General features: G+C 38.1%; 1 protein-coding gene across 2 annotated transcripts in view; it reads left to right on the top strand.

The window, feature by feature from the left end:
• The first annotated feature begins 658 nt into the window (after positions 1–658).
• Positions 659–20347, top strand: part of LOC132616864 (agamous-like MADS-box protein MADS2) — a 30318-nt gene continuing 10629 nt past the window's right edge. Inside the window, exons 1-6 of one of the 2 annotated variants that reach the window (XM_060331611.1) lie at positions 659–1006; positions 16446–16527; positions 16733–16797; positions 18083–18182; positions 19282–19323; positions 19413–19454. In XM_060331611.1, the coding sequence (XP_060187594.1) occupies positions 822–1006; positions 16446–16527; positions 16733–16797; positions 18083–18182; positions 19282–19323; positions 19413–19454 (516 nt within the window). In that variant the 5' untranslated portion in view covers positions 659–821. Of the gene's footprint in view, positions 1007–1825; positions 1959–16445; positions 16528–16732; positions 16798–18082; positions 18183–19281; positions 19324–19412; positions 19455–20347 lie in introns of those variants that run through there. The other variant, XM_060331612.1, reaches the window with a different exon arrangement.

The following is a 20347-nucleotide window of genomic DNA, read 5'->3' as shown; positions in this document are numbered from 1 at the left end:
ATTGAATTGCACTGATTATGTAAAAACTCATGTACACCTTTAATGAATATAGATAAATATATCCTAAGGAGTCGTTTGGTAGTTGGTTAGGAGTTAAGTTATTTATGTATTAAATTTTGCATAAGTAATACCATGTTTGGTAGCATTCTTTTGCTATGTTTAAAATTCAACATACCTATTACTATATTTGTAGTTTGCAATTTAGAAACCCGCATAACTAATACTTATATATGTTATGAGGGAATCTCTATATTATTTTATGCAGGACAGACGGTGGAATACTAATACTCTACCTGTCCCAATTTAAGTGTCTTAGTTTGACTAGGCACAGGGTTTAAGAAATAAAGAGAGACTTTTGAATTTTGTGGTCCTAGATTTAGATGATGTGTATAATGTACTAACACGTCCTTCGAATCTTGTGGTTATAAATTTGTCTTGTATGATGTTTGAATTATCAACCTACTAAATATAAAGTAAGACACTTAAATTGGGATGAAGGACATGAATAACTAAACCTTACATAACTAATCTCTACATGAAATAATTTACATCCTAATTCGAAATAATGTACATACTAATTCCTATATTACTAGTACCTTAAACTCTAACCGGCTATCAAATGACCCTTAAATACATAGGATGAGTGTGTAAAAGCTACATGTAGCATCCAATGCTATATATAAACAAGAAAGACTCCACCTCCCTCTCTCTCTCTCTCTAGGGTTTGCTTGTACATTTCTTTCACAATTTTGGTTTACCAGTTGAAAGAGAAAGAGGATCAACTATTACCCAAGAAAAGAAAGTTGCAAAAAAGATATATAATGGGTAGGGGAAGAGTGGAGCTGAAGAAGATAGAAAACAAGATTAATAGGCAAGTCACTTTTGCAAAGAGGAGAAATGGAGTACTCAAGAAAGCTTATGAACTCTCTGTGCTTTGTGATGCTGAACTTGCTCTCATCATTTTCTCTAACCGTGGCAAACTTTATGAGTTCTCAAGCACCTCCAAGTACTTTTCATATCTTAATTCTTTCTCTTTCAATATACTATGTTGTTCGGACTCTACAAAAATATCACACGGTCCGTGTCGGATTTTCCAAAAGTAGTACACAAAAATGGGTCATCGGAAAACACACACACAAAAAAAGAGAGTGTGAAATTCAGATCTCACACTAATGATGATAAATTAAAAAGACATGCTATGTTGCTCGGACTCTTTAAAAATGTCACAGGATTCGTGTCGGATCCTTCAAAATATAGTGCATTTTTGGAGGATCTGACAGGGGTGCGCGACAACATTTTTGAAGATTCCGAGCAACATAGCATGTCTATTTTATTTATCATCATTTGTGTGAGATCTGAATTTCAGACTCTTTTTTTTTTTAGATTACCCTTTTTGGTTTGTTATTTCAATTGCCTGACTTTTTGTTGTTCAAAATGGCCTTGAATCAGCTCAAAGCAATCAACTTTCTAGTATAAAGTTTCTTCCTTTTTGTTTTTTTTTGTTTTCATTTTCCAATGCAAATTATTAGGTTTTCAACTGTTCATTAACTGTTATTGTGAGATCTGGATATATTTTTAGCTAGTCTAATTTTCTATTGGCCATAATTTGTTTACTCTTTCAACTGTCTATTTTTTGTTCAATGGCTTAATAAATTAGCTCAAAGCAATCTACTTCTTAGTATAAAGTTTTTGTTTTTATTTTTAATATGGAAGGAAAAGTTTTTCTTGGATCTTTCCCACTGCAAAACTTAGGGGTTAAACTGTCCATCTAAGTACTTCTTTTGAGTTTTACCCAAAAAAAATAAAAAATCAATACACATTTCTTTTTTCGTGTTTAAACGAAATCTGAATTTGAGCTATATATCTGTTTTTCTATTGGCCATAAATTAACTACTCTTTCCACTGTCTGAAATGTTTGAATATAGCTTAAGTCAGTTCAAAAAAATCAACTTTCTAATGTAAGGTTTTTTTTTTTCCTTTACTTTCTGTTTTGTATATGTATTGGAATGATTTTATATTGATCTTTTTCATTGTAAATTTAGGTTTATTTTAGCTGGTCAACTAACTGTTTCTTTTCAAATGCTTCAAAAGGCAGAAAAAAATAGTGAGTGCGAGGCACAAAGGGATATTGTATATATAGTGCAATCTTTATTACAGATTTATCTGATAAATCCATTTCCAGATCTGTTCCCTTTCATGGATTATTAGTTATCAAATATTTGAATGGGCCTTTAATTTTTCAGTTATTCTTTCTAGGGTTCGGAACAGAATAACATGAGAATTTTAGGTTTATAAATTTAATATAAACTTGGTATACATGTAGTCTACATTTTAACAACTCAAGGATTTAAGTTGTATATATTAACGGTGATTTTTTTTTTTTTAGTTAAATTAACTCGTGGCATGCTGGAATTTTCCTGACCTTAATTTGTTTGGCTGAGGCATTGTTATAACCGGCTATATTACTTTATTTTTGGGAAACTTACGTAAATGTATCCTCCGGCCAACTAGTTTACCAACGTGGCGAAATATACACTACCTATACACTCCGGTTGTATATGTTGTATATAGGTATGTATATTATGTGTAGTGTATGTATATTATATGTATAGTATATGTACATTTAGTATAAAATATACACTACCTATGCACTATGTACATATTTTGTAAACAAGATGGTGGAATGGTATTTGACTATAATTTTCCCTTTATTTTTCAGGTTACCATATCAAACTTGCTAAAAATTTCTTTTTTCACCTTGCTTGGAAAAGTAAACTAGTGTTTTAGTAGAACTTAACCTCATGATTTAAAAAATCTATACACACTAGCACTGCATAAAACTTAAGTTCTTTGATCAAATGTACCCCAATCTTTTGTAATCTTATTTCTCAAAACAAAAGGAATAAAGGGCTAGGGAAAAATTCTCGTACATGCAGATCTGGAGATGAGCTTTTTGTCATAACTTTAATTTAAATTGTACCTCTCCAAATACCTTGGAATAACCGGATAAAACAGTGTTCCTCAGCTTTTACACTTATCCCTTGATGTCCAAAAGGATCATTACTGAAATCTTTTCAAGAATTAATTATGACAGAACATTAAATAAAATTTATTAAAGATAAGCTCGTGTGCAGGAGGATGTTAGCTGCAAGAAGATCGTTATATTTTCATGACCATTGGTTACCTCCCCAAATACCTTGGAGTTACCAAATAAAACATTGTTCCGCAGTCTTTTCACATATTTTGGAATCCATGAGAGAGAATTTTTAAATAAAATTGTCCTCTTTCTGTGAAAGGAAATTAATTAACCATCAAAATAGGTTTTTTTCTTTTACATTTTCTTGTGGTGTCTTGCAAAATACTCCCTTGTTAGGGTGTGGATTATCCAAATCCATATAAGGAGATCGAATCTTCCATCCCTATACTAAACACACCCACCCCCTGCCCCACCCCCACCCCCACCCCCACCCCACCCCCCACGCTAGGTCAAGACATATAAACTGTGAAAAATTTAATATGGGGGCCCAACATCGGTAAACGGTGAATTGAGATGGGCCTAAATCTGATATCATGTTAAGAAATTAATCTTGGGTCTAACTCAATCCAAACGTTTAGCTCATAGGGTGAGGATTGTCCAAATCTATATAAGCATAAGGAGATCAAATCTCTCATCCCTAGCTGATGTGAGACACTAAACAATTTTAACTCACTTTAGCTCATAAAAATAATCCTAAAATAGTTATCACTTTAGGAATTTAATATTAAAGTTGGTTATTGTTTTCAGCTATGTCCTTAGTATTAAAGAAGATACATGGTTGTAGACAACGGAATTTAAATTCGTAGGAAATTTGGATTATATTAAATTCAAGATATATTAGTCCAAATAAATTATGGGCTAATGTAATTGGATTAATTGTTTAAGTCCAATAAATATGGATTTAATTAAAAAGGTCCACATGCATTGGGCTATCCAATTAATTGGGCTATAAATGACGAGTCCATTTTGTTAAACCCAAGATGATGTCTTTTCCAGGAGGCCCAGCTTGGTGCCACATGTCAAATGACGTGGCACGCCAAGTCAAACGAAGGAGCCAATAGGATCATGCCATGTGTCAAAATGATGCAGCATGCCTAGTCAAATCAAAGCCCAATGAAGATACGCCACGTGTACAAATGACATGTTCCGGCCAATCAAATATCGACATGTCAGCTTAATTCTGATTGGTCGAAAGAAGCCTGTCCTTATCACAACTCCTCCATCCTACAACTATAAATAGGGGTCTCATAATTCAGAACAGGGGACAGAAATTCTAACAAGAAGCAAGAGAGAGCTCGTGGATCAAACGCTGCGGGTTTCTCTACAAGCTAAAAGCATTCAAGCATTCAAGTATTTCTCTAGAAGTTCTAGAGATCCAGACGAAGATTCAAGATCAAGCTTCAAGCCCCTGAATCCAAGTACAAGTTCAAGATCAAGACCACCAGATTCAAGATCAAGCTCAAAAGCCCTTGAATTCAAGTACAAGTCAAGATCAAATCCATCAAGTTCAAGAATAAGCTCAAAAGCCCTTGAAATTATTGTTGAAAAGACGAATCAGAGGAATCATAGAGATTGTAACACTCATATTCTGAAATCAAATACAAAGATTGTTGCGATATTTTCCTGTCTCGATTATTATTTTCTCGACGCGAATTTTATTGTCTACAAATTCTGGCACGCCCAGTGGGACAATCTCTACCTCTCATCTCAACTTTTCAATCATCAAAGTTTAACAACATCGAGATGACTTCAGAGAAGATCGACTCCAAATCAGGTTCCTCCAAGGTTGCTAGCTCCAAGTTCTCTGCTGATGTGGAAAGCATCCTCGACATTACCTTTGGTAGCATTGGACCAGTTACGAGGAGCAAAGCAAGCATGTTGGGACAACAAGCACTCCAACTCTCATCCGTAACAACTCCTGTTTTTGGATCTTCATCTCCAAAAAGAGCAAGATCCTCTTCTGATGCATCAGAGGAAGGAAGCAGCATTGCTGAAACGATTAAGAAGACTCTAGCTCTACTTTATCTCTCTGGATCTAAGAACTCTGTTATGAAGGAAGATGATGATACTTCAAGTGACAGATCCTCTCCACTCACACCACATGAAGTAGGCCAGTCAAAGATCAACTTACGCGATAATCCATGCTATTCTCCAACATCCCCAACAATCATGCAAGCAATGGTAACTAACGCTTCGTCAATGGAGGAGACACTGGCAAATTTGGCAAAGGTGATTGATGGCTTGGCCAAGCATGTGCAAAATCAAGACGCTCGGATTGAGAAGTTGATGGACAAGATGGATGGATTAATGGAAGGAGAATCCAGCCACGCACCTGGGAAGGGTCCAGAAGTACAAGAGACTGAACCTCGTGCAAAGCAAGTACCACCTACCAAGGAAATTCCTGTTTCTTCTGAAGGGATGATTCCGCTTGACCGATTAAAAGAGTTCATCGAAGGGACTATCAAGGATAAGTACAAAGTTGCTACCAAGTCTTCGTTTACTTACGGAAAGCCGTACACTACAAGAATTGATAGCTTCAAGATGCCCGCCGGTTATCAACCTCCCAAATTTCAACAATTTGAAGGCAAGGGAAATCCAAAGCAACATGTTGCACATTTTGTTGAAACATGTAACAATGCTGGGACTTATGGAGACTATCTTGTCAAGCAGTTCGTCCGCTCTCTCAAGGGGAATGCCTTTGACTGGTACACTGATCTCGAGCCTAATTCTATCGATAGTTGGGAGCAACTAGAGCAGGAGTTCCTCAATCGCTTTTATAGCACAAGGCATACCATGAGCATGGTCAAGCTTACAAGCACTCGCCAGAGGAAGGGCTAACCAGTTATCGATTTCATCAACCGATGGAGAAATGCAAGTCTAAACTGCAAAGACAGGCTCAACGAAGCTTCTGCGATAGAGATGTGTATCCAAGAAATGCATTGGGGGCTTCACTACATATTGCAAGGAATTAAGCCAAGGTCTTTTGAAGAACTAGCTACTCGTGCTCATGACATGGAGTTGAGCATGTCTTCCACCGGGAATGAAGTAATGAATGTCTACGACCCTCGCAAAGGAAAGGACAAGCAGGAACCCAAGAAATGGAGCAAGTTCGTCCCCAAGAGTGATAATAAAGAATCCATGAATGTCAACGCCTCGCATGTAAAGTTTACTACGAAGGTGAGCAAGAAGCAGAGTATGAAAGCAACTTCCTTCCAAGACAACAAAAGCCGAAAGTCTACCTTGAAGGAGATGCAAGAAAGAGAATACCCCTTCCTGGATTCGGATGTCCCTGAAATTTTTGATGAACTACTTGAGCTGAAGCTCATTGAGTTACCAGAGATGAAGCGGCCCAATGAAGTTGGAAGAACAAACGACCCGAACTATTGCAAGTATCATCGACTTGTGGGTCACCCTCTTGAGAAGTGCTTTGTCTTCAAGGACAAATTTATGCAGTTGGCTAATGAAAACAAGATTCTGCTTGATGATGAGAAGGCAAGTTCGAATCAAGTTTCTATCACCTTTGGCTCTTTTGATCCGGTCCATAAATACAACTTCGAAGAACATGAGGGAGAACCATTGGAGGAAGATAGAACCCAAGTTGATGAAGCCAATGATGAAGGTTGGATTCTAGTGACTAGGCGGAGACGCTGTAAAACAAGTCCACGAACAGAATCATCTAAACAACCAACAAGGAAAAGGATGGTTAGAAGACCAAGGAAGCAGAAATCAGTTGAGCGTCCGAGGAAAGCAAAAGTGGAGGAGAACTACCACCAAGAACCACGATGTCCTGTGACTTTGGGCGAATTCCTACCAAGCTGGTTCCACAATAAGACTGCTCGAGACAACATTGAGGCATCATGCTTCAATACTGATAAAGAGGAAGCAAATGATGAAAACTTATCAACATTGTCTCTGTTATCATTTGAAAAGCCTGTTGAATCTTCTTCGAAAGATGTACACACATGTGATACAAGAATCACATTCACAGATGATGATTTTCTACTTGGTGAAACACTACATAATCGTCCATTGTATATGGTGGGTTATGCCCTCGAGAAGAGGATAAACAGAATATTGATAGATGATGGATCTGGAGTTAACATTCTTCCTATTCGTACAATGAAGGAACTTGGCATCACAACTGAAGAACTTTCTGAAAACCACTTGATGATACAAGGATTCAATCAAGGGGGGCAACGAGCCATAAGTGCTGTCAAAGTAGATATCACCATCGAAGATTTGCGATCAAGTGCATGGATGCATGTCATCGACGCGAAGACTTCATATAATATGTTGCTTGGCAGGCCATGGATACACGAGAACAAAGTTGTCCCATCCTCCTACTATCAGTGTTTGAAGTATCTCGAAGGCAGTGTCGAAAAGAAGATAGTTGCTGATGATAAGCCATTTACTGAAGCAGAGTCACACTTCGTCGATGCGAAGTTCTACTTGAAGAACTACATGGTGAGAGAAGTAAAAGTCGATGACATCGCAACGACCAAGAGTGATAAGATTGCAACTGAAAGAGCTCATGAGACTATTGGAAAAGTTGAAGTTGGTGTTGAGGTGTCGCACTCCAGTCCCAATAAAGGGAACACCGTGTCTTTCAAAGAGAAGAAGACAACCCCCGTGCTCTGATATGTCCCAAAGTTGAAGAAAAAGGAAGGTCAACCAACTGAAGCTCAAGAAAATACGCTAAGAGGGCTAACTCTTCCCATCAGACGAATTGATGCGATAAATTTGTCATCAAAGTTACTTGGAGACTTCGTGGCTCAGAATCCGCCACAAAATATGGCACTCCCTACAAAACGTACAAATGAAGGCTTTGATCCAAATGCTTACAAGTTATTTGTCAAGGCTGGGTACAACCCTAATGAGCCGTCAAAGTTAGGGAAACTTCCATCAGGAGCAATCATGATGCAATCACGTGAAGGTTTGGGATACAAACAACCTCCGCCAGTTCGCATATCCATAAGAAGGGCAAGTATCAACTACGTCACTGTGGAAGATGAGTCTGTTGCTTCCAACAAAAGGCCTTCAGTGTTTGATCGTCTTGGAAAGTCGGCCACAAAAGCTTCTGTATTTGAGAGATTAGGGCCGTTAAAACTGAAGAAGAAAAGGAAGAACAAGTTCCACAGAGATTATCAAAGCATGAAAGCGCTTGCTTTGCCTGGAACCCAGAGGGATATACAGAGTTTGATTCCTTCTAGAATGAGACGACAAACAAAGCTTGTGGTTTCATGTGGAAAGGTGCTAAAAGCAAAGTCTCACACTGTAGTGTATACCAAGGAGCGTGACGAAGATGAGGAGAGTGTAGGTTCTTCATATCATATTACTGCACAAAGTGATCAAGATACTTCATTTCAGATAGAGGTTGCCGAGAAGTTGGAGGACATCTCCTCGTGTTACCACATATCTTTCAATGATGGCGATCCTCGAGAGGATGAAGATGCCAGAGATGCTCCTCCAGAACTTGAAGAAGGGGTGAAGACCATAGTAGACTCTTTGAAAGAAGTTAATCTTGGTACTGATGAAGACCCAAGGCCCACCTACCTAAGTGCTTTTCTAACAGGTGATGAAGAAGACACTTACATGGAAATACTCAAAGAATATAGGGATGTTTTTGCTTGGAGTTATAAAGAGATGCCTGGATTAGATCCCAAAGTAGCAGTCCATCATCTGGCGGTCAAAAATGGTGCCCGTCCTGTTAAGCAGGCCCAAAGGCATTTCAGACCAGATTTGGTTCCTTCAATCGAAAATGAAGTCAACAAACTCATTGAAGCTGGTTTTATTCGTGAAGTTAAATATCCTACATGGATTTCGAGTATCGTTCCCGTAAAAAAGAAGACTGGCCAAATTCGAGTTTGTGTTGACTTCAGGGATCTTAACAACGCATGCCCTAAAGATGATTTCCCGCTTCCCATCCCAGAATTGATGATTGATGCTACCACTGGTTACGAGGCGATGTCTTTCATGGATGATTCATCCGGCTATAACCAAATTCGCATGGCACCAAAAGATGAAGAGCTTACTGCATTTCATACACCCAAGGGTATTTATTGTTACAAAGTGATGCCTTTTGGTTTAAAAAATGCCGGTGCCACATATCAAAGGGCTATGCAGAATATCTTTGATGATTTTCTCCACAAAAATGTTGAATGTTATGTGGATGACTTGGTGGTAAAATCAAGAAAGAGGAGCGACCACTTGCAAGACCTGAGAATGGTGTTCGAGCGACTTCGGAGATATCAACTTCAAATGAATCCATTGAAATGTGCCTTTGGAGTTACTTCTGGAAAATTCCTTGGTTTCATTGTTCGATATCGAGGAATCGAAATTGATCAAGCCAAAGTTGATGCGATTTTGAAAATGCCCGAGCCTCGAAATATTCATGAGTTAAAAAGTCTGCAAGGGAAGCTAGCTTATATTAGGAGATTCATTTCGAATTTAGCTGGGAGGTGCCAACCATTCAGTCGTCTCATGAAGAAGGGCGCCCCTTTCAAGTGGGACGAAGCATGTACTAATGCCTTCGAGAATATCAAGTCATATTTAATGAAGCCTCCAGTTCTAGTAGCCCCTGTACCTGGAAAACCATTGATACTGTACATTTCAGCGCAAGAAAGGTCGGTTGGAGAGTTGTTGGCCCAAGAGAATAGCGAAGGGAAAGAAAATTCTCTTTACTACTTGAGCAGAATGATGACACCTAATGAGCTGAATTACACGCCAATTGAAAAGTTGTGTTTGGCACTAGTCTTCTCGATTCAAAAGCTGAAGCACTACTTTCAAGCTCATAGTGTTAACCTCATTTCCAGAGCAAATCCCATCAAGTTTGTGATGTCAAAACCAGTCCTCAGTGATCGACTAGCAAGGTGGTACCTCCAGTTTCAACAATTCGAAATTACATACATCCCTCAAAAGGCTGTAAAAGGACAGACATTGGCAGACTTCCTAGCAGATCACTCGATACCTGATGACTGGGAGCTAACCGATGAACTTCCCGACGAAGATGCAATGGTCGTTGAAATTCAACCTCCGTGGAAAATGTACTTTGATGGTGCTGCATAACGTGATGGAGCTGGTGCTGGCGTGGTGTTTGTTACTCCACAGGGAGAAGTTCTACCATACTCCTTTACTTTGACACAACGTTGCTCCAACAATGTCGCTGAATATCAAGCACTAATACTTGGACTTGAAATGGCCGTCGACATGAAGCAGTTGCAGTTGCAAGTCTTTGGTGACTCTCATTTGGTGATCAATCAACTCTTAGGAAGCTACGAAGTTAAGAAGCCTGAATTACTCCCCTATCATGGTTATGCTTAGAAATTGATAGGATGGCTTGGTGATGTGACTCTTCAGCATGTTCCTAGGAGGGAAAATAAGAAAGCCGATGCTTTAGCTGCTCTAGCTTCAGCGTTTACTCTGCCAGATCAAACACAAGTGACTATATGTCAAAAATGGGTAGTACCTCCGTCAAATGAGGATGAAGGCGCGAAAAGTGAGCTTGAGCATCTCGTAGCTGTTTCTGAAGCTACAAAGGAAGACTGGCGACAACCCATCATTGACTACTTAAGTTATGGGATACTGCCAGAAGACTCAAGAAGAAGAACTGAGATTCGTCGTCGTGCACCTCGATTCCTTTACTACAAGGATACCTTATATAGAAGATCTTTTGAGGGGATACTCTTGCGATGTTTGGGGGAGGATGAAGCAGTCCAAGCTTTGCAAGAAGCACATTCAGGAGTATGTGGATCACATCAATCGGGACCAAGGCTCCACTTCTACATAAAAAGGATGGGATATTATTGGCCAACGATGGTGAAAGATTGCTTGGACTATGCTCGAAGATGCAAGGCTTGTCAGTTTCATGCGAATTTTATACATCAGCCGCCCGAAGCATTACACCCAACCATCGCATCTTGGCTATTTGACGCTTGGGGGTTGGATGTCGCTGGTCTGTTGCCAAAATCTTCTGGTGGGCACTTGTACATCTTGGCTGCAACTGATTACTTCTCAAAATGGGCCGAAGCTGTCGCTCTTAAAGAAGTGAAGAAGGAGAATGTTGCGAACTTCATCCGAGTAAACATCATCTACCGCTTCGGCATTCCTCGTTACATAATAACGGACAATGGCAAGCCATTTGATAACAAATTGATGAACAAGATTTGTGATCTCTTCGGCTTCAAGGAACGTAAATCTTCTATGTATCATGCTGCCGCCAACGGTCTAGCTGAAGCGTTCAATAAGACTTTGTGTAACTTGTTGAAGAAGGTTGTCTCCAAGTCCAAAAGGGATTGGCATGAACGAATGGAAGAAGCCTTGTGGGCATATAGGACAACTTACCGCACACCAACGCAAGCAACCCCATACTCGCTTGCTTATGGAGTTGAAGCAGTCCTACCACTTGAGCGCCAAATACCTTCTTTACGACTTGCTATTCAAGAAGGGCTCACCGAAGAGGAAAATGCTCGATTGCGTCTTGCAGAGTTAGAAGCACTTGATGAGAAAAGGCTGGAGGCTCAACAAAATCTTGAATGTTATCAAGCCCGTCTATCTCGTGCCTTCAACAAAAAGGTTCGCTTGCGGTCCTTCCAAGTGGGAGATCAAGTCCTTGCAGTAAGAAGACCCATCATCGTTTCCCATAAGTCTGGGGGCAAATTCACCTCAAAATGGGATGGACCATATGTCATACAAGAAGCATATTCAAGTGGCGCTTACAAACTGGTTGATGCGGATGGCTTGAGGATTGGTCCTATCAACGCAAAGTTCTTGAAAAAGTACTATCCTTGAAGCAAGATGACGCTCCTTAAGGCACGAGCATAAACTGCATGCAACTCCTAGCCCGCAAGAGTATAAATTGTGCACGGCCCAAGAAAATGTCCGCTAGGTTGAAAACCCCGCAAGGGGCGGCCTAGGCAAAAGTTAGGACACAAGAAAAAAAATGTCCGCTAGGTTGAAAACCCCACAAGGGGCGGCCTAGGAAAAACTTAGGACACAAACAAAAAAAAAAAAACAAACTCATTTTTCTGAACTACGGTATGACTTGATCCTCTTCACCGAGGTACGTAGGCGCTTAGAGTTTTATTCTAAGTTCAGTCGCATGAGTAAAAAAAAAATGCATCCCCCTATGTGTTGTTCAAAATGAAGTTCGTCTGACCAGGCACATGGAGATCGTACATACAAGTATCCTTTTGCTTCAATTTGGACTTTCACTAAATATCAGTAGTCCAACGAAGGCAAATCTCCATGACAAATGGGTTTCTCCAATGGAATGACTGTAATCTCTTAGAAAGTGGTTAAATCAAGGAGTTAAAGTCTGCAAAATCATTGGTCTCCAAATTGAAGGCCTCAAATCCGGCAACTCTTTGAGTTGAAGTCCAAAGCCATCGCAACTGTAAGGCGAAGCCTTCAAATATGTTAGTCTTCAAGCTAAAGTTTTAAATTCACCATATCTGCAAGTTGAAGTCTTAGAATCCAGCAAGCCTTCAGATTCAATCCTTCAAATCCGTCAAGTTTTCAAGTTGGAATAAAAAAATCTAAGGTGGATTTCCCGAATTTATCTGGGATGATCTAGAGGGTTTCCAACTTTGATTTTTGGATTCATGTTAGATTAGTAAGTCTAGTTTCCTGATAATTTAGAGGCTCATGATTTTGATGTTCCTACATCGAGATATGAATTTTTTCGACGAAACTGCACAAATCTGAAACTATCGACGTTTTAGCATGTATTGTCAACTTCTTGAATTTATTTGGGACTATTCAGATTGTTGTTGGCTTTTATTTTTGGATACATGCTAGATTTATGAGTCTAGTATCTTGGAAATTTTGCGAATCGTGATTTCAACGCCCCTACGTCGAGATATGAATTTTCTGGAGAGACTGCTCGAATCTGAGAAATATTGGCGTTTTAGCATGTATAGCCAAATTCTTGGATTTATCTGGGATGATCTATCTGTTTTTTGACATTGATTTTTGGATACATGCTATATTTATGAGTCTAGTTTCTTAGGAATTTTGCATCTTGTGATTTCAACCCCCCGACGTCGAGATATGAATTGTTTGGCGAGACTGATCGAATCTGAGAAATATTGGCGTTTCAGCATGCAGAGCCAAATTCTTGGATTTATCTGGGATGATCTATATGTTTGTTGACTTTTATTTTTGGATACATGATATATTCCTAAGTATAGTTTCTTGAGAATTTTGCGGCTCATGGTTTCAACGCTCCTACATCGAGATATGAATTGTTTGGCGAGACTGCTTGAATCTGAGAAATATTGGCGTTTCAGCATGTAGAGCCAAATTCTTGGATTTATTTGGGATGATCTATAAGGGATTATACGACGAGCTAAGCATGGTAGCGCGGACGCAATGTTGGCATGATGATGGTTTGGTGCTTGGAGTGACCACATCTTGGATGATCGATTAGAATTTTGGGTTTTCTCCGACGTCCAATTTTCCATATGAAGCGGATTCCTCAAAGAAGGCCACAGACTCGCATATCTCCTAGCTAGTATGGTATCAATCAAGAATCTAGTTTGGTCCGCGCCATCTTCAGTCTCAACTACGAGATACCTTAGTTTGGTGAATAGGGAAGTGTAGTGTCTGAAGTAAACCATCTCTTCAAGTTGCAAAGGACAAGAGAAGTTATTAGTAGTAGACTTGGACGTATATCCATAGGTACAAAGACCTTGACAAATGAACTCCCTAAGTTCTTAGAGCGGGGACGAGTATCCATCCCTTTGCGCCGTAAGATTACCTTACCGTTCTTAGGGCGGGGACGAGTATCCATCCCTGTGCGCCGTAAGATTACATTACCGTTCTTAGGGCGGGGACGAGTAACCATCCCTTTGCACCGTAACATTACCTTACCGTTCTTAAGGCGGGGACGAGAATCCATCCCTTTGCGCCTCAATATTACCTTCTTCATGCATGGGTCATTCTCTTGAACAAGAACTCATCATTGTCGTTTGGACAAAAAAAAAAAGGAGAAACAATGCAATAAAAGGAGACGCTGAAAAAAGAATATTACATGTCGGACGGCACAATTGAAGCAAAAAAATGGAGAACATGCTCTTATTTATAGATGGGCAACGTCGGTCACTGTAGTACCACTCCTAATCCAATATTAATTGGATATGGAGTCCTAGTTGGTTGGAAAGACAATACTTCATTTCAATTAAGGAAAGGAAAGGGGTTATGTCGGTGCAGCACCAGACGTCAAATATTTTCCATAAAAAATGGGATCTTTCTTTAATTAAAGGAAAGTGGAACCCTTGGTCTAATATGGGGTTCGTATGCCAAGAATTGCATATGTACGTGGTTTACAATTGTTAGTCCTAGCATATATACAAAAATGCATTGGCATTAAATTCTCAAACAGTCTGATGGACCTTCTCTTGACCCGAATTTTGAATTACGCTTCAATAAAACTTCAAGACTGATCTTTTGAGGGTCAGCACATCTATATCTCGATAAGTCTTGAAGTAGGGGGCATTTGTAGACAACGGAATTTAAATTCGTAGGAAATTTGGATTATATTAAATTCAAGATATATTAGTCCAAATAAATTATGGGCTAATGTAATTGGATTAACTGTTTAAGTCCAATAAATATGGATTTAATTAAAAAGGTCCACATGCATTGGGCTATCCAATTAATTGGGCTATAAATGACGAGTCCATTTTGTTAAACCCAAGATGATGTCTTTTCCAGGAGGCCCAGCTTGGTGCCACATATCAAATGACGTGGCACGCCAAGTCAAATGAAGGAGCCAATAGGATCATGCCATGTGTCAAAATGATGCAGCATGCCTAGTCAAATCAAAGGCCAATGAAGATACGCCACGTGTACAAATGACATGTGCCGGCCAATCAAATATCGACATGTCAGCTTAATTCTGATTGGTCGAAAGAAGCCTGTCCTTATCACAACTCCTCCATCCTACAACTATAAATAGGGGTCTCATAATTCAGAACAGGGGATAGAAATTCTAACAAGAAGCAAGAGAGAGCTCGTGGATCAAACGCTGCGGATTTCTCTACAAGCTAAAAGCATTCAAGCATTCAAGTATTTCTCTAGAAGTTCTAGAGATCCAGACGAAGATTCAAGATCAAGCTTCAAGCCCTTGAATCCAAGTACAAGTTCAAGATCAAGACCACCAGATTCAAGATCAAGCTCAAAAGCCCTTGAATTCAAGTACAAGTCAAGATCAAATCCATCAAGTTCAAGAATAAGCTCAAAAGCCCTTGAAATTATTGCTGAAAAGACGAATCAGCGGAATCATAGAGATTGTAACACTCATATTCTGAAATCAAATACAAAGATTGTTGCGATATTTTCCTGTCTCGATTATTATTTTCTCGACGCGAATTTTATTGTCTACAATGGTATTTAAGAAAAAACAATCAATCTACCTCTATTTAATAAGGTAACTTAGTAAACTATCCCTTGTATTTTTTTAATAAGCGTGAAATGAGCTAAAACAACAGTTAAAATGGATCGAAGGGAGTCGTTATGAAGTTAACCTCCACATCTCTTTTGGTAGCTCTTCAATAGAAAACAAAAAAAATAACTTCCATATTGTAACTGAAAATAATAAGGTTTACTTGGAGACTAGAGTCGACTTCTTGTTTGCATAAAAAATTATGACATCCTCAGGACTTTAGGAGTTTGAGATTATTAAGCTACAGGCAATTTAAATTGAGGCTTTTTGGTAAGTGAAGGATAATTGTTTTGTTCGCTTAGAATGTTAGTACCACTTCCTTGATCATGTCTTGTCTGTTGAAAGTTTTTGGATAGCACACGTAGAACTGATTTGCATATAGTTGTTGACTTGTTGTTCAAAGCGTAAGTAGAGAAATATTGGTTACTTGAATGAAGGTAAAGTACTTACGTATTTACATCAAATTAAACAATTTGTCTTATGGCAATTATAAATTAAAATGGTTCTTGAAGGAATGCCTGGGAAACCCTACATTGTGACAAAAAAAATAATCCGGAATGGAATTATTTTGAATATCAATTTATTCGTGAAAAACCTTCTCCAACAATTTAGGTACTAAATTGACTTACAGACTTACAGTAGCCTGTCACTGTCTAGTTGCTCTGTGTCTGCTCTTTATAGCTAGTCGCCATGATGTCTCATTATTCTGTTTCTAGTCAAATGTTATATGACTTATGCATTACATTTTTAAAAAAATCGAACAAAGAAAGTAAATACTTCATTTATGTTATTAAGGTGCTTATTTCCAAGAATAGTTCATAGATTTCTAGTTTTGGTTCTTGTACTTCTTTGTTGAATGATAGTTTGTGTTACTTGGATATTCACGGAAAGTGCAAATGCGTATGATCTTGGTGTACACTCTGCAAATCTTAATATTCTAAGTTGTTTTTTTCCTTTATGTATCAGCATGCTCAAAACCCTTGAAAGGTACCAAAAAAGCAGCTATGGCACATTGGAAGTGAGCCGATCTGTCAAAGACAATAATGAGGTAACTAAATCCAAAAGTCTTAATTTTCCCAGCACCTAAAATCAAGGGTAGATTTTGATTATTTTGCTGCAATATGCTAGGGTGTATTATGTTGCTTGCTATTACACTTCCCCATATTTTGTTGCTCTTTTATTGCTTATTTGAATGGAAAAACACAGTTTAATTCTTTAATTACTTGCTTTCCCTTTCATATTCCATTTTGCAGGAGATCTTTTATAAGGAATACTTAAAGCTTAAAGCCAAACATGAGTCATTGCAGCGATATCAAAGGTAATAAAAAGTATTTCACCGTGAGTTGATAAGGAATTTTATTAATAACTGGCACTTTGACCTCATATGTATGCTACTTTATTATGTACCTTGTAAGGATGCTCTAGTATTCTTGTATTGTAAATTCTCTGCAGGAAATAGTAAACTTTAATGTTTAAATGTCTAAGTTCATATGTTTTTAGCATTATCTAGAATTGTATCATTAATTAAAAAAAAAAAAAACTAGGTTCATACGTCCCGTTGTATGTGATAGGTTGCATGCATTTGTAGTTTCAAGGTGGCCAAGGTCATAATATATGTTTGAAACCATCTAGTAGTAATTAGTCCACATATCCATTAACACCTATAAAATTTTAAGAGTGAAGTAATGGTACAAGCGTACTTTATTTTATTCTCTTTTTTCATTTTCTTTGTGACCCATATGATTATTCATGTGAAAAGGAGGTGTGCTGATGTATCAGTAAGGAGGTGTGAGAGGTTAGCTATTATGAGCCCGTTTGGATTGGCTTATAAGTTGCTTATAAGATGCTTATAAGCTGTTTTCAGCTTTTTTGAGTGTTTGGCTGGCCAGCTTAAAGTCATTTTGTGCTTAAAATAAGCTCAAAAAAATAATTGGGCCCATTTGACTTAGCTTATCTAAAACAGCTTATAAGCTGAATACAGCTTATAAGCCAAAAAAAATAAGTTAGACTACCCCAACTTATTTTTTTTAGCTTATAAGCTGTTTTCAGCTTATAGGCATAAGCCCATCCAAACAGGCTCTATGGGTGTTAGGATTGTAGAGGTAAAATTGGTAGAAGTGGTTCGGCAGAACATGTGGGCGCACCTTCTTCTCATTGAGGACATGACTCTAGATGGGAAGGTTTTGAGATCAAGGATTAGGGTAGAAAGTTAGTATGTAGTCGCATGTGGTAGCACCTTTATGTGGGAGAGACAGGGGGCTAGTTCTTCTTCTCCCTTTCTCCTTATTAGTAGTATTATATTACTATTTAGTACTTGCGTAGTATCTTTTACTTCGTTATTTTTGTTACCTGTTGCTTTTGGTTGTGTCTATCTTGCCAATTTGCTACCATTATTTTTCTTTCTAGCATGTTTTGGTAAAGCATCGTTGTGCCGAGGGTCTACGGAAACAACCTCTATACCCAACAAAGATAGGATTACTTGTGGAATTATACTGGGAATGTTATTGTTGTTGTTGTGGTGCCCCATATGATACATTTAGAAGAGTCACCAAGTATTCCAACATTCTGAAGCTCACTAACATACTTGACATTTTCTTTGACAGACAACTTCTTGGAGATGAATTGGGGCCCCTAAATATGGATGAGCTTGAACAGCTTGAACATCAACTCGATACTTCCCTAAGACATACACGATCCACCAGGGTAAGCAAAGTAAAAATACATATAGACCCATCAACAAAAGCAAAAAATAGTACTATTTGACAGCAGAATATGCCATACATGACTCATAGATGACAAATTTTTTGTCATAGTGAGATCAATCTTCCATGACAACCATTTAAATGTCTGTCTGTCAGCATAACTTAATGAAACATTTTAGACTAACAATTCTCTCATTTGGCCTAGTAATAATTATATTAAAAAGAGTTAAGGGTCAAAAACACACCTCAAGTATCGTTTTTTTTATAGTTTCCTATCCAAACTATCAGGGTGAGAGTTTCCTACCTAAACTATCGTCAACAAGTTAGCAAAACGTAGGAAACGTGAACAACTGATAGTTGAGATGTGTTTTGCAAACTGGTTGGCGATAGTTTAGGTAGGAAACTCTCACCCTGATAGTTCGGGTAGGAAACTGAAAAAAAAAAAAAAAAAAAAAAACCGATATTTGAGGTGTGTTTTTGACCCTTATCTCAATTAAAAGTGAAACTCATTTCAGGCCAAGGTTCAAAACCGAATAAAGACTAAAAAGTTTGTGGTTTTTCTTTTCATTTGCCTAAGTAGGTGTTTAGCCAAAGATTCCAAAGATTTTTCACTTTATTTGGAATTTATGAAGTTGGAGTTGTATTTGGTCATACTTTCTGCAAAGAATATTTGGAATAATGTTCATGCTTGAATGTAGTTAAAATACAACTACAAAAATGAAGAGTGGGTTGGAAAACAGGCCATGAGTTGTTTTCCAAATACAAAATACAACTTCAAGTTGAATTTGAAATTTTCATGGTCGAACATTGATTTTCAAACAAAGTGAATAATTTTTATGGTCAAACAGGTTTTGATTGGCAAAATTATACTAGTGGAGATCACAATTGATACTCTATTGAATACTAAAAGTGTGCAAGTTGGCAAGGCACCGCTGTAATAAGAAGAAGAAAAAGATTACACAATTCTATTTCACATTAAAAAAAAAAAGTGATTTTGACTAGGCCAGCGGATAGTAAGCCAAATTAAAAGAAAATCTGAAATGGTTGAAGTGGTATACCTTCTTTAATTTAAGTATCCCATCTCTTTTGGCTGATTTCAGACACAAATGATGCTTGACCAGCTTTCTGATCTTCAAACTAAGGTAATTAAATTAACCCATGTTTGGTTCCTAATGTCCTTGGATAAACTGCACATGCGTGTTGCTCCATTATTCACTTATTTCATTCACAGGAGAAGTTGTGGCTTGAGGCAAACAAGGTTCTTGGAGGAAAGGTTGGGCAGACCATACTTCTCATTCTTGCACTTTATCTAGGAAAATAAGTTTAACTATATCCCTCTACTTTATCAAATATCTTAATTTTATCATTCGTTGTACTGTAGAGCATTCATATTTTACTATTACCAGATCACTCATAGGTGTTCTTTGACTTTAAGGAAACTCTAACATGGACGGTGGATTCCATGTATCAAATACTTCGAGAAAACGGTCCAAAATTACGCTCTATAGTTAACTACTATGAGTTAAAAATTAAAGCTCAATTAGTGCCAAGGGCAAATACTAACTTTTTTTTCCATCGAGTTGAGTATCCTCAACATGGAATGGGGGGGGGGGAGGGGGGGGGGAGGGGGGGGGTTGGCCTTCACCCCTATCCTCTTTATTAATCAAAAACTAATTTACAAGAGAGCATATGAAATTATCGAGATCAGTTCATAAGATGAACTTGAAGTTCATACATAGTGAACTGAGATTGAGAGAATTAACTTGGAAGATAAGAAAGGAAATTTGTTATTCATTCAATTGAGTTAGTTACAAATGAGTGGGATATATGTAGTGGTGAAGTGAGATGCCAATTGTACATAGCTAGCAACTCACCACACGTGAACATCATAACAAACTAACCGACTCTAACTAACTTTTGAACTAATAAGTGCACTCCCCGATATACACTCAATATACTGGATATACTGCTCGATATACTACTCAATATACATCATATTCCAACACTCCCCTTCAAGCTGGTGGGTGAAAAATATCAAGAACTCCCAGTTTGGATAAGAGAAAATGATGTTGAGCAACTACCAAACCTTTGGTAAGCTAGTTTGCAGCTGCAACTTTGTGTTGAGATATGTGGGATGAATCAGTCCACTTTTGTACCTTTCTCTAA

Source organism: Lycium barbarum, chromosome 11, assembly GCF_019175385.1.
Source record: "Lycium barbarum isolate Lr01 chromosome 11, ASM1917538v2, whole genome shotgun sequence".
NCBI lineage: Eukaryota > Viridiplantae > Streptophyta > Magnoliopsida > Solanales > Solanaceae > Lycium > Lycium barbarum.
Note: the sequence above shows the minus strand (reverse complement) of the source record. Positions and strands in the feature narration are given on the sequence as shown.